The sequence below is a fragment of the Amphiprion ocellaris genome, chromosome 3, assembly GCF_022539595.1.
Source record: "Amphiprion ocellaris isolate individual 3 ecotype Okinawa chromosome 3, ASM2253959v1, whole genome shotgun sequence".
NCBI lineage: Eukaryota > Metazoa > Chordata > Actinopteri > Pomacentridae > Amphiprion > Amphiprion ocellaris.
The window spans coordinates 38,425,369-38,442,645 of NC_072768.1; the positions used below are offsets into that span (position 1 = coordinate 38,425,369).

The 17,277-nt window shown below is 36.2% G+C and overlaps 2 protein-coding genes across 4 annotated transcripts in view; both read left to right on the top strand.

Moving 5' to 3' along the window:
- tmem231 (transmembrane protein 231) lies at positions 1 to 15,408 on the top strand. Of its 3 annotated transcripts, none has more exons than XM_023270737.3 (8): positions 3 to 407; positions 2,781 to 2,947; positions 5,014 to 5,142; positions 6,129 to 6,272; positions 7,287 to 7,368; positions 7,480 to 7,585; positions 8,519 to 8,694; positions 15,014 to 15,408. In XM_023270737.3, the coding sequence occupies exons 1-7, from the start codon at positions 269 to 271 to the stop codon at positions 8,679 to 8,681; spliced, it is 930 nt and encodes a 309-aa protein (XP_023126505.1). In that variant the 5' UTR covers positions 3 to 268; the 3' UTR covers positions 8,682 to 8,694; positions 15,014 to 15,408. The 3 variants fall into 3 exon arrangements, with proteins under 3 accessions (XP_054862935.1, XP_023126505.1, XP_023126504.1); XM_023270736.3 differs by lacking the exon at positions 15,014 to 15,408 and adding an exon at positions 13,750 to 13,950; XM_055006960.1 differs by lacking the exon at positions 6,129 to 6,272 and having other exon boundaries at positions 1 to 407.
- Positions 15,141 to 17,277, top strand: part of chst6 (carbohydrate sulfotransferase 6) — a 27,756-nt gene continuing 25,619 nt past the window's right edge. Inside the window, exons 1-2 of the mRNA XM_055006957.1 lie at positions 15,141 to 15,281; positions 15,752 to 15,838. The gene's annotated coding sequence lies outside the window, so the exon portion shown is untranslated. The remainder of the gene's footprint in view (positions 15,282 to 15,751; positions 15,839 to 17,277) is intronic.

A 17,277-nucleotide genomic window follows, 5' to 3' on the forward strand; every position in this document is an offset into this window, starting at 1 on the left:
TAACGGTAACCTGGAGACGCTGTTAGCCTGAAACATGGCGCCCTGTCTGCTGCTTCACTAGCTGGGAGGCTAATACCCGTTAAAACTCCACTTTTTCCGACCAAAACGATCTTAAAAACGGCGGCGGTTAGATGGACTTCACTTAAGAGACCAACACGTCGCGTTTATTTTGCGTTTTTTTCCGCCGTCCGTTCACTCGCGTTAGCCTCCTGTTAGCATCTGTGCTAGCTGTAGCATTAGCAGGCTAGCCGTCTGTTTGTGTTCACTGATGGCTTTCTACGAGGTTTACTCCCATCCGGCCGTGGTTCGGTACAGAACCAGTGTCTGTACTAAAGCTACCGTGTTCCTGCTGGTGGTTCTGGGTCTCACCTACATCTCTCCGCTGCTGGTCGCCTACAGGAGTCAAGGTAGAGAAGCTCTGAGCTCCAGGACTGAAGCTAAACAGGAAACTTTACAGAAGTCTAAACAGAAGTTCACCAACATTAATAATAACAGATGGAAGATTAGTTTACTGAGGCACCAGGATGAAGCTGCTCAGTAGAAACCCTCAGATTTACAGCTTTTATATATAATTTGTACCTATACATTAATAAATTGAATAGTAGATTCTTTATCTTGTGCAGGAAATCTGTGTCAGAATTAGTTTTAACATCTTTATTTTACTCTATATCGAGCTCAGTTGTTGTAAAGTTCATCACATATTATCTGCAGGTGTTGGAAAAACATATTCAATTCAATTCAATTCAATTCAATTCAATTCAATTCAATTCAATTCAATTCAATTCAGTTCAATTTATTTATATAGCGCCAATTACAGTCTAATTGTCTCGAGACGCTTTACAGAACCCATATGCCTGAACCCCCAGAGCAGCCCTAAGGAGACAGTGGCAGGAAAACACCCTTTTAACAGGGAAAAGAAAAGACAAGAAAATTGATCTACTTTAGTATACATACCAGTATCACGTTTTGCAACCTTATTTTACTTTACTTATTTAATTTCACTAGTTTATTGTGCTTGTATTTATTATTTTCTACTTTTTAGTCACTTCATTTCTTATGTTGTCATTTTTATTTTTCCTGAGCACTGTCTGGCACAAGAATGTCCAGAAGGATTAATGAAGTTTTATCTTCTCTTTAAAGAAAGGCCTGAGGAAGTAATAGCAAGTCTTACATTTAATTACATATATTCTCTTTTTTAATAATAATTTTAAAAAATGCGTGTAGCATTTTGCAGAAACGTAAACTGAAATGTGCCCAAAAGAATTATATATTTTGCACCATTAGATCTGCTGCTGCTAATTTTAGCAAAATCAACCAGGAAGAAACACAAATTAGCTCCAAAATTACTGCAAAGGGAGCAGAAAAATGTTTTTACATGTGTGTATTTATTATTAAAATATTAAGAACTATTATTACATACTGCTGGAAATAAAATACAATTCTAATATTGTACTGAAGATAAATGTAGACTCTGTAAGTATGATTGTTAAACAGGTGTTTAATTATATTCTGTGTGTTATGAGGACATTTTAAATTTGCTTTGTTAAAAATCCAGTAAATCTACATAAAACTGCTTCTTTTATTTTTTCTGTTTTGAATAATTAACACACAGAAAGTCTTTCCCAGTGTGACATTAGTTTGTTACAGAAGTTCCATAAGGTTGTACACAACATTTTTAAAAATTTACATTGAATTAATGATTATTTACTTCAGTGTGTTTGTGTATAGTAGTATGTGCTTCTTTAGTAAGTCTATAAAATGTCAGAAAAACTATTATTCCCAACAAACAAAATGCACATAATCCAATAATTACCTAGTCTGACCAAATATTTGTACAAATAATTTTTAAAAAATGCATTTGCTATTATTAAAAACTTGAAAATATACACATTTTACAGGTTGGTACCAGAGATTTTTGAGCATTTTTTCATTAGAAATAACTTTATTTGCATATGTCAGTGTGTGTTTTACATGAATGCTTTAACGGTTATTTATATTTATGTAGAATATTTATTTGTGTCTATTGGGTGTTCTTTCTATCATTATTTTTTATTAGAAAGCACGTTGAGTGTATTGGTTTATTAGAACTGCAACTAATGATTGTTTTCATTGTCAATTAACATTGATTAATCGAGTCGTTCTTTGGATCTATAAGGTCTGTGTGGTCGATAGATGTTTGGTATGTTTTTAAGAATTTACTTCAGGATTAATTAAGTTTTTATTTTATCTAAAAATATCAAAAAAATGTTGAAAAATTTTGACGTTGTTGTTTCCCAAAACCACAACCCAGAAATATTCAGTTTACTGTCACAGAGGAGGAAAGAAAAGAGAAAATATTCACATTTTGGAAGCCAAAATCCAAGAATTTGGACTGTTTTTTCTTTTAAAAATGGTTCAGGTTGATTAATCAATTATTCAAATAGCTGCTGATTAATAACAAAGAACTAAATGATTACTTGTTGCAGCTTTAATCAGATTTGTTCTCTGTTAATTCACTACATTTAAATTACAAATCCTTTCAGCTGGTTGAGAGCTTGAAGAAATCATGAATCTGCCATTTAATTTAAAGATCAGTAGGGACCTAAAGACAAGTTTTTGCCCCGGGGCATCTGTGAGGGGTAAAAATGTGGCTGATAAGGAGGTTTAGGAGCCCTGAGAGGGAATTTAAAGTGTCAGATTCAGATTTTACGAGTCCCTGAAGCTCAGAAACACTGACCAGATCCAACTTCACTGGGCTGGCAGAAATCCTCTGTGACTGTTTAAATCTGCTCTGGTTTCAGGTTTCTGGGTTAAAAGAAGCACGTATGAGGAGCAGCCGGTGGTGAAGTTCCAGTATGAGACTCTCCTGGTGGCAGCGACCAGCGTTCAGGGAGACTTTGTGGCCTGGAGCAGCTTCAGCCACCTGAACAACATGCTGGGAAACAACCTGAGGATCCCTGCTGTCTCTGTGAGAACTCAAGACTAGAAACACCCAGAGCCTCAGTAATAACACATATGATCTCTGTTTACAACATTTATCAGCTTTAATCTGATCCTGTGGGTGATAAATAGTAAAAATGCTCATTATATTATCCTGTGGAGCCTAATTTTACATGTTAGCAATCATTTTGTTGACTGATCAACACAAATTTTGAGTTTACAATCATATAAAACCTGGAAAACAAGCAAATATTCATATTTAAGAAGCTGAAACTGTCAAATTTTAGCATTTTGTTTTAAAAAAGTATCTTCTATCAGTCAACTGATTAATCGACCAGTTAAACCAGCAGCAGATCACTGGTTGGTTTATTGGTATAAATATAAACAGTTTTTATTACAGCCATGTCTGAAATGGTCACAAAGTAAGTTTCTGTTTTACATCAGTTTATCATGCACAGAGGTTATTCAAAGAGCTTTGCTGGAAAATGTGTAAAAACTTAAATAAAATATGTAATGAAAGTATTCAAACAGTTAAAAAATGCACACAAGTTCACAGAATAATAATCATTTTGCTTTACAGTCAAAAAAATCTTAAAAAATATGAAATAAAACATTTTTTTAAATTTTATTATTCACAAATAGAGTAAATTCAGCTTTCCAGAATAATATTCAATGAGCTTTACAGCTAAAAAAAAATTAAATAAACATGTAATGAAAATGTTATTATTGACAAATAGCTAAATAGAGTAAACTCAGGTTCACAGAATAATATTCAAAGTGCTTTACAGGCAAAAATTTTTAAAAAATGGAATAAAATATGTAAAAATAATAAAATTATTCAAAAACTGTTGAATAAAGTAAAAAAAAAAATCACAGAATGAAATTCAAAATGCTTTAAAGTACAAAAAAAGTTAAAACAAGTAATAAAACAGTTTTTATTCACAAATAGTTGAATAAAGTAAACACAGGTCCACAGAATAATATTCAAACAGCTTTACAATTAAAAAAGTATAAAAATATGAAATAAAACATGTTTATATATATATATATATATATATATATATATATATATATATAGATAGATATAGATATAGATATATAGATATATACACACATATGTATATAAATAGATAGATAGACGATAGATAGATATCTATATCTATCTATCTATCTATCTATATATGCACACATATGTATATATATATATATAGATAGATAGATAGATAGAGAGATAGATATACACACACACATATATATACATATATATGTATATATACATATATATGTATATATCTACATATATATGTGTGTGTGTGTGTGTGTGTGTGTGTGTGTGTGTGTGTGTGTGTGTGTGTGTGTGTGTGTGTGTGTATACATATAAACTGTTTAATAAAGTGAACACAGGTTCACAGAATCACATACAAAGTGCTTTACAGGCAAAAAATTATTTTATAAACATTTAATGAAACGTAAAAACAATAAAAAAAATTATTCAAGAACAATTAAATAAAATTAACATAGATTCACAGAATAATATTCAAAGAGCTTTACAAGCAAATTATTTTTAAAAAGTTTAATAAAATCTGTAATAAAAATGAAATTTTTCAAAAACAGTTTAAAATTAATGAACATATTTTCATAAAATAAATAAAACTGATCAACTTAAACATCTTAACTGGACAGAAAATGAGAAAATAAAAGCATGTAAGAGACAAACTGTGCAATAAAATTGTTCCTACTAGTTTCCCCTCATATTTTATTCTGTGGTTTATTTGTTAAATTACTTTATATTTGTTATTCGAAAGTTTTAAATTTACATTGTGAAACATTTATTTTTCTTTATTTTTTAAAAAAAATTTATTTTGAAAAATATTACAGAACGTCTTTGGCAAGGTTTTGTTAATATTGTGTGTGTTCTAAAATTTTTAAAGAAGTTAAGAATAAGTGAATTAAAGTGCAGATGAGTTTAATAAAATGCAGTTTAGTGTTTTACTGTGTGTTTCTAGTTCCTCCATAGTTTTATAGTAATTAACTCAACATTTACTCACTGTGTTTACTTGAGCATCATTTTTTTCCCATCATCCTCCTGTGCAGGTGATAGAGGTGGACCAGAACCATGACGGGAAGTTGGACCTTCTGATCTTCCAGCTGCAGCTTCCTCTGAAACCCGATGAGCAGATTTACAGCATCCAGCTGCTGCTCACCTTCAGCTACCAGCTCTTCGTACGTATTTATTCACCACTGATTTATGTTCATGGACGTTTTATCTGAAATATTAGTGTCAAATAAAGGATATTAGTAGCTACTGGGGCCATTTAGTCTCAAACCAACACATCTTTAGAACCATTTCTGTTCAACCATGCAGGAAAACAGGACAGACAAGACAACCACAAAGTGACACAAATGACCATAAAGAGACATAAGGCAACCACAAAGTGAAATAAAATGACCACAAAGACGCACAAAACACACAAAACAACATTAAAGAGCCTGAAAATGACACCAAAGAGACAAAAGACAACCACAGAGACACAAAATGACCGCAAAAAGATGCAAAAGGAATGCAAAGGTACTCAAAAATTACCACAAGACACCCAAAACCAGTATATAGACACACAAAATGACAACACGTTGACCCAAAACAACCCCAAAAAGACACAAAATGACCACAAAAAGACCCAAAACAACACTAAACAGACACAAAACCACCACAAAGACACACAAGACAACCATAGACATAAAGCAACCACAAAGTGAAATAAAATGATAAAAACCAACTCTAAACAGACACAAACCACAACAAAGAGATACAAATCAACACTAAAGAGAACCAAAAGAACAACAAAGAGATGTAAAATGACCACAAAGACACACAAAACAACATTAAAGAGCCTGAAAACAACACCAAAGAGACAAAAGACAACCACAAAGAGACACAAAATGATGCAAAATGACCACAAACAGATTCAAAATGACCACAAGACACACAAAACCAATATATAGACACGCAAAATGATGACATACTGACCCAAAACAACCCAAAAAAGACACAAAACAACCACAAAAAGACCCAAATCAACACTAAACAGTATGTTTTAGAAGAATTTTTAGAAGATTTTCTGCTCCACCATCTCCTGAAAAAACATAAAATATGGATTTGTAAATGGATTAAGATGGAAATAACTCCTTTTTTCTCCACGTTTCCTCAGCGGATGTCCACAGTGGTGATGCAGAGTTTAGCTTACGTCCAACATTCGTCTTCTGTTCCTGGAGCAAAGTTGTTCATCAGTGGAGACCTGAAGCTGCAGCAGAGAGTTCCACTGCCTCACCGAGGACTCTACAACGTTTATAATGTAAAACCACAACCATCTAACGCCTTTTCCTTCATCCTTTAGGACTAATACAGGAAGTTTACCGACACACTCAGACTGTGGGTCGCATGTTTGCTCAGATGTGTTTGATAAAAATCTAAAGCAGCTTTTGTCTAAATTTCTGCTCTTTCTTGGAGTCATAACTTAGATTTAATGCAAACCTGCAGCTCCTGAACTTCAGAATCACAATGTTTTTATTGTCTCTGTATGAGAACAGCGTAATTGAAAGTGCAGTCCTTAAAACGCATAAATAAATAACATAAGTAACATTAAAAAAAAAACAAAACAGACATAACATGTAAGACAATCAATATAAAACCATCCAATAAAAATAAATCTACTAATAAAGTCCATAAACGCACAGAGAGGAAAGACACTCCTTGTAACTACACAATTTTCCTCTGAATTTTAAAGTTTATTTAAGAATTTTAATAATTCAGACAGACTTCGGCGCGTAATATTTAGAATAATTGTGATTAAAAAAACTTTACTGCTTGACCACCTTTCAAAACTGAGCAAAAACAACCAAAGTAAAGCATTCAAAATACAAAAAAAACATAATTTTCTGAGGGTTCGAGGTGCAGAATTAAGGGTTTATTCCATTGGTGTGCTGCAAATAACAACTGCTAGTAGTTAATTCAGCAAAATAATGATGCTTTAATATAAATATATCTAATTTATTATCATTATTATGAAAACTTAAACCTTTAATCCACCCAGTCTAAGATAAAAAAAACAGTTAAAGAGCTGCAAAATGCATTAAATTAACTTTTAAAATGTTATTATTGACACTATTCTCTGTCCATTCATACATATTTTCTGATATTTGTGTGTCAAAATACATAAAAACTGTACAATCCAACCTCATTTACCTGTATTATTTAACATCCCTCATAATAATCAGATTACGTTTGATTCCGCTTCCTGAGGAACCACATGTTCCTCAGGAAGTATTGATTTATATTTTATTGTCTGTTTTTCTGTATTTATTCTCAGGTTTCAGTGATCGACGGTTCGAGTCCTTTTGCAAGTTCCTACGACCTCGACAACATAATTAGAAGCTACCAGGACAGAAACTGTGAGTTAGCAGAGGCTCTTATTCTGTTTTCCTGCATGTATTACTGCACTACACTGGATATTATCATCATTATTAATATTATTATAACTCTCTGTGTGTTTCCTGCCTCAGTGTCCACAGTTCTGTCCTGTCCGATGCCCGTCTGGACCGTTGGTCGAGCTGCTGGTTCTCCCTTCGAGCTGAACGCTGAGATTCGTTACCCTCTGGAGGTCATCAGATATCCTTCAAAACTGCAGGAAAAAGAGGCTTTTCTCAGAGGAAAATCAGACATAATCCTTTTTATACTCTCTATGGTAAAGTTTTGCTACTAAGACAATAATTAATCGCATTCACAAACTATAAATCCATCCATTCCTTGCTGCTATATAAGGAGTACAAATAGACACAAAACAGCCAAAAAGAGACATAAAATTACATCAGAAAGGCGCAAAATGACCACAAAGACACGTAAGACGATCATAAAACTACTACAAATGAGAAGCTAAAGGACAGCAAATAGACTTAAATGACACTGGAGACACAAAACGACGACATATCATGCTAGACGACCACAAAGAGACACAAAAACATTCAAAACAACATCAAAGAGACACAAAATGACTAAAAATTGATGCAAAATTAACACACGACGCTAGACGACACTAGAGATGCAGATGACAACATAGAGACATAAAATTAAACCAGAAGAACACAAAATGACCCAAAAAAGACACAAAATGACCCCAAATAGACACAAAATGACCACAGAGACACAAAATAACCCCAAAAAGACATAAACAACCCCAAAGAAACACAAAATGACTGAAAAAGGCAAGAAACAAACACAAAGAGACACAAAATGACCACAAAATGACACCAGAGATGCAAAGGAGATGCAAAACAACCATAAACTGATGCAAAATGACCAGAAAGAGACACAAAATGACCCCATAAAGACATAAAACTACACAAAATGACCACAAAGAGCAAACGGCAAAACCTCTGGAGTGTTTTATCGCTAATATATTCAACTTTCCATGTTTTAGTATGAAGGACTTGTTCTCTCGTGTTTAAATAATTTCATAAAGTTGATTCTAAACGCTAAAACCTCATTTTTTCTTCTCCATTATGAAGTTTTCTCCCTATTTCTGCCTTAACCTCCTTCCTCCACTTATCGTCCGGGCTTCTGGGAAACCATCAAGTTGGCCTGGATTCAGTACGTCAGCGTCCTGCTCGTCTTCCTCTGGGTGTTCGAACGCATCCAGAGGTTCGTCTTCCAGAACCAGGTTCTGACAACGGTACCGGTCCCAGTGGGAAAACCTCACCTGTCCTGATGCAAACGTACAGGTTTGTCCTCCCACGTTTGTCCTTTAACTTCCTGCTGCTGTAAAAGAGACACAACACAATCACAAAAAGATGTAAAGCGACCACAAAGAGACACCAAATGACACTAGAGAGATGGAAAACTAGCACCAAGAGACATAAAATGATCACAAAGGGACTTAAAATGAACACAAAAAACTCAAAAAACTCAACTCAAAACTGCACCAGAAAGAAAGAAAACATCCACAAGAGGATACAAAATAACCACAAAGAGACACAAAACTACTACAAAGAGATGTAAAATGACCACAAAGACAAACAAAACAGCTTTAGAGAGACACAAAACAACCATAAAGAGACAGAAACAACCATAAAGAAACACAAAATGACCACAAAGAGACTCAAAATTGCCACGTTGACCCAAAACAACTCCAAAAAGACACAAAAAGACCTAAAATAACACAAAACAGATACAAATTACAACAGGGACACAAAACAACACTAAATAGACACAAACCACAACAAAAAGATAAAAAGCAACTCTAAACAACCACAAAACCACAATAAAGAGACACAAAACAACACTAACTAGACACAAAACCACAACAAAAAGACACAAAACAACAACAAAGAGACACAAAACAACACTAAACAGCCAAAAACCACAACAACAAAGACACAAAATAACACTAAGCAGCCACAAATCCGCAACAAAGAGACACAAAACAAGAACAGACACAAAACAACACTAAAGAGACACAAAAACACAACAGACACAAAACAACACTAAAGAGACACCAAAACACAACAAAGAGACATAAAACAACACTAAAGAGACACAAAAACACAACAAAGAGAAACAAAATGTCCACAAAGTCACACAAAACAACATTAAAGAGCCTGAAAACGACACCAAATAGACAAAAAACAACCACAAAGAAACACAAAATGATGCAAAATGACCACAAGACACACAAAACCAGTATGTAGACACACAAAATGACCACGTTGACCCAAAACAACCCCAATAAGACACAAAACCACCACAAAGACACAAAATGAACACAAAGACACACAAAACAACACTAAATAGACACAAAACCACAACAAAAAGACCCAAAACAACACTAGACAGACACAAAACCACAACAAAGAGATGTAAAATGACCACAAGACACACAAGACAACCACAAAGAGAAACAAAAGTCACCACAAACACACACAAAACAACATTAAAGAGCCTGAAAATGACACCAAATAGACAAAAAAACAACCACAACGAAACACAAAATGATCACAGACACACAAGACCAGAATATAGACACACAAAATGACCACATGTTGACCCAAAACATCAACAGAAAGACACAAAACAACCAGAAAAAGACACAAAACAACCCTGAGACAAAAAACTACCACAGAGACACAAAACAACACTAAATAGATCAAAACCACAACAGACAAAAACCATCACAAAGACACACAAAACCACATTAAAGAGCCTGAAAATGACACCAACCATAAAGAGACACAAAACGACCACAGACACACAAGACCAGTATATAGACACACAAGATGACCACATGTTGACCCAAAAAAACCCAAACAGTTTGTTTAACGTTTTAACTTTGTGTGTCTTGTAGCGGAACATTAGCTTCATGTTGTTATGGTTGTAAATTATTAACATTATTCACAGCTGCTACAAACAAACCTGCTGCTTCGTTGGCCAGAAACTGATCCAGAAACATATAAAAAAATGCAGTTCTGTAATCTAGCTGGTCAATAATTAATAAATACATTCTTCAGGGGCATTATTAAAGCGTTAACAGTGAATAACACAGCAGTAGGTGGTGTTGGAAGCAGGACACATGATGTAAGAGCCTTAAAGCCTGTGATGGTGGACGACTGGGTCTCCAGGTGTTGTGTTCCTGGTATGTAGAGGTTAGAACCAACCATAGTGGGAGAAGGAAGGACTTCAGTGATCCAGAAACAGGGTCACTGACACCGAAGGAACGCTGATGCTTGAGGGAAGTAAAGGCTGGTCGGTGTGATCTGATCCCACAATAGAACCACTGTAACACAAACTGCTGAAAACCTGAATGATGCTCCGATAGAAAGGAGTCAGAGGAGTGCAACGAGACACAAAACAACCACAAAAGACACGTAAAAAGACAACAAATAGACTTAAATGACACTAGAGACACAAAACGAGTCCAGAAAGATGCAAAACGACCACAAATACATGGTAGACGACCACAAAAAAACACAAAATGACCAAAGATTGATGTAAAATGAACACAAAGAGACACAATACGACATTAGAACAGCAAATGACCACATAGAGACATAAAATCAAACCAGAAAAACATGAAATAACCGCAAAGACACACAAAACAACACCGAAGACAAGGAAAATTGATGCAAAACAACCACAACTTGACACAAAATTGCCACAAAGACACACAAACTGACAACAAAGAGAAAACCAAACGACATAAAGAAGACAGAAAACGATGTCAGGAAGGCACAAAATCACCACATAGAGGCATAAAACCACCACAAAAAGACACAAAATCACCACATAGAAGCATAAAACCACCACAGAAAGACACAAAATCACCACATAGAGGCATTAAAACCACCACAAAAAGACAAAAATTCACCATAAAGAGACACAAAACCACCATAAACAGAAAAAAAACACCACAAAGAGACGCAAAATGACTATGAGACACAAAATGACCCCAAAAAGACACAAACAACACTAAACATACACAAAACCACACTAGAGACACAAAACCACAACAAAGACACACAAAACTACCACAAAGACACACAAACCCACCACAGAGAGACACAAAACCACCACAAACAGACACGCAACCACCACTAAAACACCAAAGCTTGCTGCGTTAGTGTTAATGTTTGAGGTGCCTCCTGTCCTCCTCTGAAAGCTCCTCTAATCAATGAGGACTGGACCATAGGACGGTCGTAGAAGGTGTCCTGGTCGGATTAATCACGTTTCCTTTTACACTTCAGGGCGGCTGCCTTTCCTGATGGACTCTTTCTGCAGGATAAGCATCTGTGATGTTCTGTAAAAACAGGTGTAATCCACCTCACAGCTCCAGGACTTAAAGGATGGATCTGTTTGATATCACAGAACTCCTCCAGAGTCTGAGGAGAACCGACATGATATCAACAGCTGCTTTTATTATCGGGCCTAGAAAGCTGTAAACTGAAAGCTAAAAGAATGAAGCTCATTCACACCTTAGTATGTCTTAACTGTCTTCATAGTGCTTATAACAGGAAACAGACTAAACACACACAAAACAACAACAAAGAGACAAGAAATCACAACAGAGACACAAAACAACAGCAAAGAGACACAAAACAAGATTAAACAGACCCAAAACAACACTAAACAGACAAAAAAACAACAACAAAGAGACAGGAAATCACAACAGAGACACAAAACAACACTAAAGACACACAAAACCACAACAAAGAGACACAAAACCACAACAAAGAGAGACAAAACAACTGAGACACAAAACAACAACAGACACACAAAACCACAACAGACACACAAAACAACAACAAAAAGACATAAAACAACACCAGAGACACAAAACAACAACAAAGAGACACAAAACAACAAAAAGACACAAAACCACAACAAAGAGAGACAAAACAACTGAGACACAAAACAACAACAGAGACACAAAACCACAACAGACACACAAAATAACAAAGACACAAAATAACACTAAACACACACAAAACAACAACAAAGAGACAAGAAATCACAACAGAGACACAAAACAACAGCAAAGAGACACAAAACAAGATTAAACAGACCCAAAACAACACTAAACAGACAAAAAAACAACAACAAAGAGACAGGAAATCACAACAGAGACACAAAACATCAACAAAGAGACAGGAAATCACAACAGAGACACAAAACAACACTAAAGACACACAAGACCACAACAAAGAGACACAAAACCACAACAAAGAGAGACAAAACAACTGAGACACAAAACAACAACAAAGAGACACAAAACAACAAAAAGACACAAAACAACAACAAAGAGAGACAAAACAACTGAGACACAAAACAACAACAGAGACACAAAACCACAACAGACACACAAAATAACAAAGACACAAAATAACACTAAGCAGCCACAAAACAACAACAGAGACACAAAACCACAACAGACACACAAAATAACAAAGACACAAAATAACACTAAGCAGCCACAAAACAACAACAAAGAGACACAAAACAACAACAGACACAAAATAACATTAAACAGACCCAAAGCACAAAACACAAAGAGACATAAAGCAACCACAAAGAGAAACAAAATGACCACAGAGACACTAAACAACTCCAGAGACAAATAATGACCACAAAGAGACACAAATGGCCACAAAAACATGCAAAATGACTATAAAGAGCAATAAAACAACACCGGATGCGAATAATGACCACAAAGGGACTCAAAATCACCACAAGACAAGCAAAACCAGTAAATATACACACAATGACCACATGTGGACCCAAAACAACCCCATGAAGACACAAAACCACAAGAAAAAGACCCAACTCAACATTAAAGCAACATAGAACCACAACAAAGACACAAAACCACAACAGAGACAAAAAGCAACACTAAAGAGACACAAAACCACAACAAAAAGACACAAAACAACATCAAAGAGACACAAAACCAAAGCAAATGGACACAAAACAACACTAAAGAGACAAAACCACAACAAACAGACACAAAACACCAAAGAGACAGAAAACAACATCAAAGAGACACAAAACCACAACAAAGACACAAAAAACACAACAAAATGACCTAAAACAACATTAAAGAGACACAAAACTATCTCACAAAGACACAAAACAACACTAACGAGATACAAAACCACAACAAAGAGACACAAAATGACCACCAAGACTCATTAAACCACCACTAAAACATAAAAAGCGCCTCACAGCACTTTGTCTATTTTTCAGTTTAACACACATATTAATGAATATTTCACCCTTTTCCTGGACAGGTTTCTACACTGATCTTCATCTAACGAAGCTCCACTTGCTCTTCTGTTGTTTCTACTGTTTTCTACTGATGGAAACATTCAGACAATACAAACAGATTTACTGTATTTTTGCCATTTGTATGTTTACGACAGTGATTGCAGTGATTTTTGTACTGTACATAGCTGTAGGCTGACGAATAATAAACACTTTGTACACTTTAATCATCTTCTGATCATTTTTAAACTGAAAGCAGCTGTTTGTGTGTCACTGGTTTGTAGGTTCGAGGCTAAAAACATGATAAAATCTGCCTTATTTTATTTATTAATGACGTGTGCGGACCATCTGCAGGACTTCAGGGGCAAACGTCCTGCTTTCAGTTATTTATTTTCATTTCCCCTCTGACTCCGGTTTGTTGTGTAGCTCTGGACCAGCACCAGTGTATTACATCATTTAAGCCGTCAGTCCGGGTGGAGTCAGACGGTTCCACCCTTTTGGCTGGACTATTCCTAAAAATGACCTCAGAACAGTCAGTCACTCTGATTCTACACCACAAACTGTAAAACTCATATATTATACAGTCATGAACCAAAGTCTACATCCACTTCTATAGACCTTGTGTATCATCACAGCTTTTGTCCAATGACTCCTAGAACTCTAAAATTTCTATGTTTGAATCATTGAAACACATGAATATTTGTCTAAAACAATCCTACATTTTGGTTCTTTCATAGATTTGTTAAAGGTTTTCTGGATATATGACAAAATCTGTTGGGTCAAAAGTCTACATACACCTCAGTTTGGTTCTTCTGTCTACAATCTTCTGGTTTATCTTTGACTCTTCTGGACAGAATTGGTTCAGTTCAACTAAATTTATTGTCTTTCTGATTTGTTTCTTCAAGTTCTTGATGGGCTGAAGTCAGAACTTTGAGGAGACCAGCCTAGAACCTTCATTCTAGCCTGACTGAACCATTTCTTTACCAGTCTTGAGTTTCCAAAGACTCAGAACTCTGAAATTTCTATGATGGAATCATTGAAACAAATGAATGTTTGTCTAAAACAATCCTGGATTTTGGTTCTTTCATAGATTTATTAAAGGCCTTCTGGATATATGACAAAATCTGTTGGGTCAATAATATACATACAGAAATGCTAACTTTTGTCCATTTCCATCTCAGTTTGGTTCTTCTGGCTTCTATCTACCATCTTCTGGTTTATCTTTGACTCCTCTGGACAGAATTGGTTCAGTTCCACTAAATTTGTTGTCTTTCTGACTTGTTTCTTCAGGTTCTTGATGGGTCTAAGTCAGGACTTTGGGGAGACCAGTCTGGAACCTTCATTCTAACCTGATGGAACCATTTCTTTACCACGTCTGATGTGTGTTTGGACTCATTGTCTTGTTGAAACATCCAACTGTGTCCAAGATCAACCTTCTGCTGTTGGTTTTAGGTTTTCCTGAAGAACGTGGAGGTGATCCTCCTTCTTCATTATTCCATTTACTTTGTGTAAAGCTCCAGTTCCACAGAGCATGATACTGCCACCTCCATGCTTGATGGTAGGTTTAACTAATATGAGCATACAAAAGCATTTTTCATTGGTGGAAACTGTGCTTAGTATGAATTACAACAAGCCTCCTGAATACATTTCAAACAGCAAATTAAACAAAGAAGTGCTGCTTCCAATAGTTTATCGTGTTTAATATTACAGTAACAAGATCTCTTAAATAAATCCTTGAGAAAAATCAGAGTCCTCAGAAGGTTTAAATATAATCTACTATAAGATTTCTGACAATTCAGAGTAACACTGATGATTGTCCAGCTGATGAGAATTTGGACAGAACTGAACCTGCGACCTAACTGGTTCTGGTTCCATTCCTTTTCTTCCACTAGACTGGTTCTGGTTCTTTGCTTAAACCAGGTTGGTTCTAGTTCTGGTTCTCTTCTTCCACCAGGCTGGTTCTAGTTCTGGTTCTTTTGTTCCACCAGACTGGTTCTGAATCTTGTTCTGGTTCTCTTCTTCCACCAGACTGGTTCTGATTCCAGCTTGATGCCGGCGCCATCAGAACGCCTCCTCCATCTGAAGCGTTTGTTTTAGTCTGCAGGACGACAGGAAGTGAGTCTGGCTGAAACAGGAAGCAGCTGCATCCTTGTTCCTGATTAGTTTCCTCTGGATGAAACTCTTCATTCATGAAGATCCAGGAGAGAAAATCTGGTTCTGTAGAAACATCAGATCTGGAGCAGGAAGAGATGAGACGTCATCCTGCTGAAGAACATTATTGTTATATAGAATTATATATTTTAGTCTGGAGGTCCAGTGAAGTTCACTAAACTGGCTCAGTGTTGTGAGACCGTCCTACACTGTAAACATAGAAAGAACAGAAAATAGAAGTGTGGCGTCTAAAGAAATGTGGCCCCTGTAGTTTAACTGTGGCTCCTGTATAACTGTGGCCCCTGTAGGCATCTGTAGAGGTGGGGTCTCTATAGGAGCATGGCCCCTGTTTAACGGTGGCCCCTGTAGAAACATGTATAAAATAGGGCCCCTGTAGATTTCGGGGTGCCTGTATAACTGAGGCTCTTCTAGAAGTATGTAGAAGTGTGTGTGGCCCCTGTAGAATTGGGGTCTTTATATAACTGTGCCCCTGTAGATTTGGGGGCCCCATAGAAACATGTATAACTGTGGTCCCTGTAGATTTGGGGTCTGTATGTTACTTGTGGCCCCTGTAGAAACATGTATAACTGTGGCCCCTATAGAAGTGAGGAGTCTATAGAAATGCGTCACCTTTATAACTGTGGCCCTTGTAGATTTGGGGGCCCATGTAGAAGTGGAGTCTCTCTAGAAATGTGGCCCCTGTAGATTTGGAGTCTTTATATTACTGTGGCCCCTGTTTAATTGGGGCCCCTATAGAAGTGTGACCCCTATAGGACCCAGTTTAACTGTGACCCATTTAGGCCCCTGTATAACTGTGGCCCCTATAGGCCCCTCTATTACTGTGGCTCTTGTATAACAGTGGCCCCTGTAGATTTGGGGGCCCATGTAAAAGTGAGGTTTTTATAGAGGAGTGGCCACTGCACAACTGTGGCCCCTGTAAAAGTGTGGTCTCAAAAGAAGTGTGGCCCTTGTAGATTTGGGGTCTTTCTGTTACTGTGTTACTAAACAGAATATACATGCTCCAATCTGCCTGAAACTTCACGTTTGATCAGAATCCGGCCTTCATCACATCCACCGGCTGAAATACGCCCTCAGTCGCAGCGCCACCTGGTGGACATGCTTGGATTTGCTGACCAGCAAAGAGGCGAGGACCCATTCAATGCTGCTTGCAGCTTTAATTAGGGTCCAAGAACTGAATGATCAACTATGAAAATGAAAAACTGTCAACTATGGTACAAAAAGTCCTGGAATTATCTATTGACCTGCCTAATAATTATGCACACTGTGTTCCAGGGTGTTGATCAGTTTGGGCCCCACCCTCCCTCATTACCAAAGTACACATCACCTGATGATGCTGAGATCCAATTAGTTTTCAAGTTTATGTCATTTGGGGTTTGAAAATA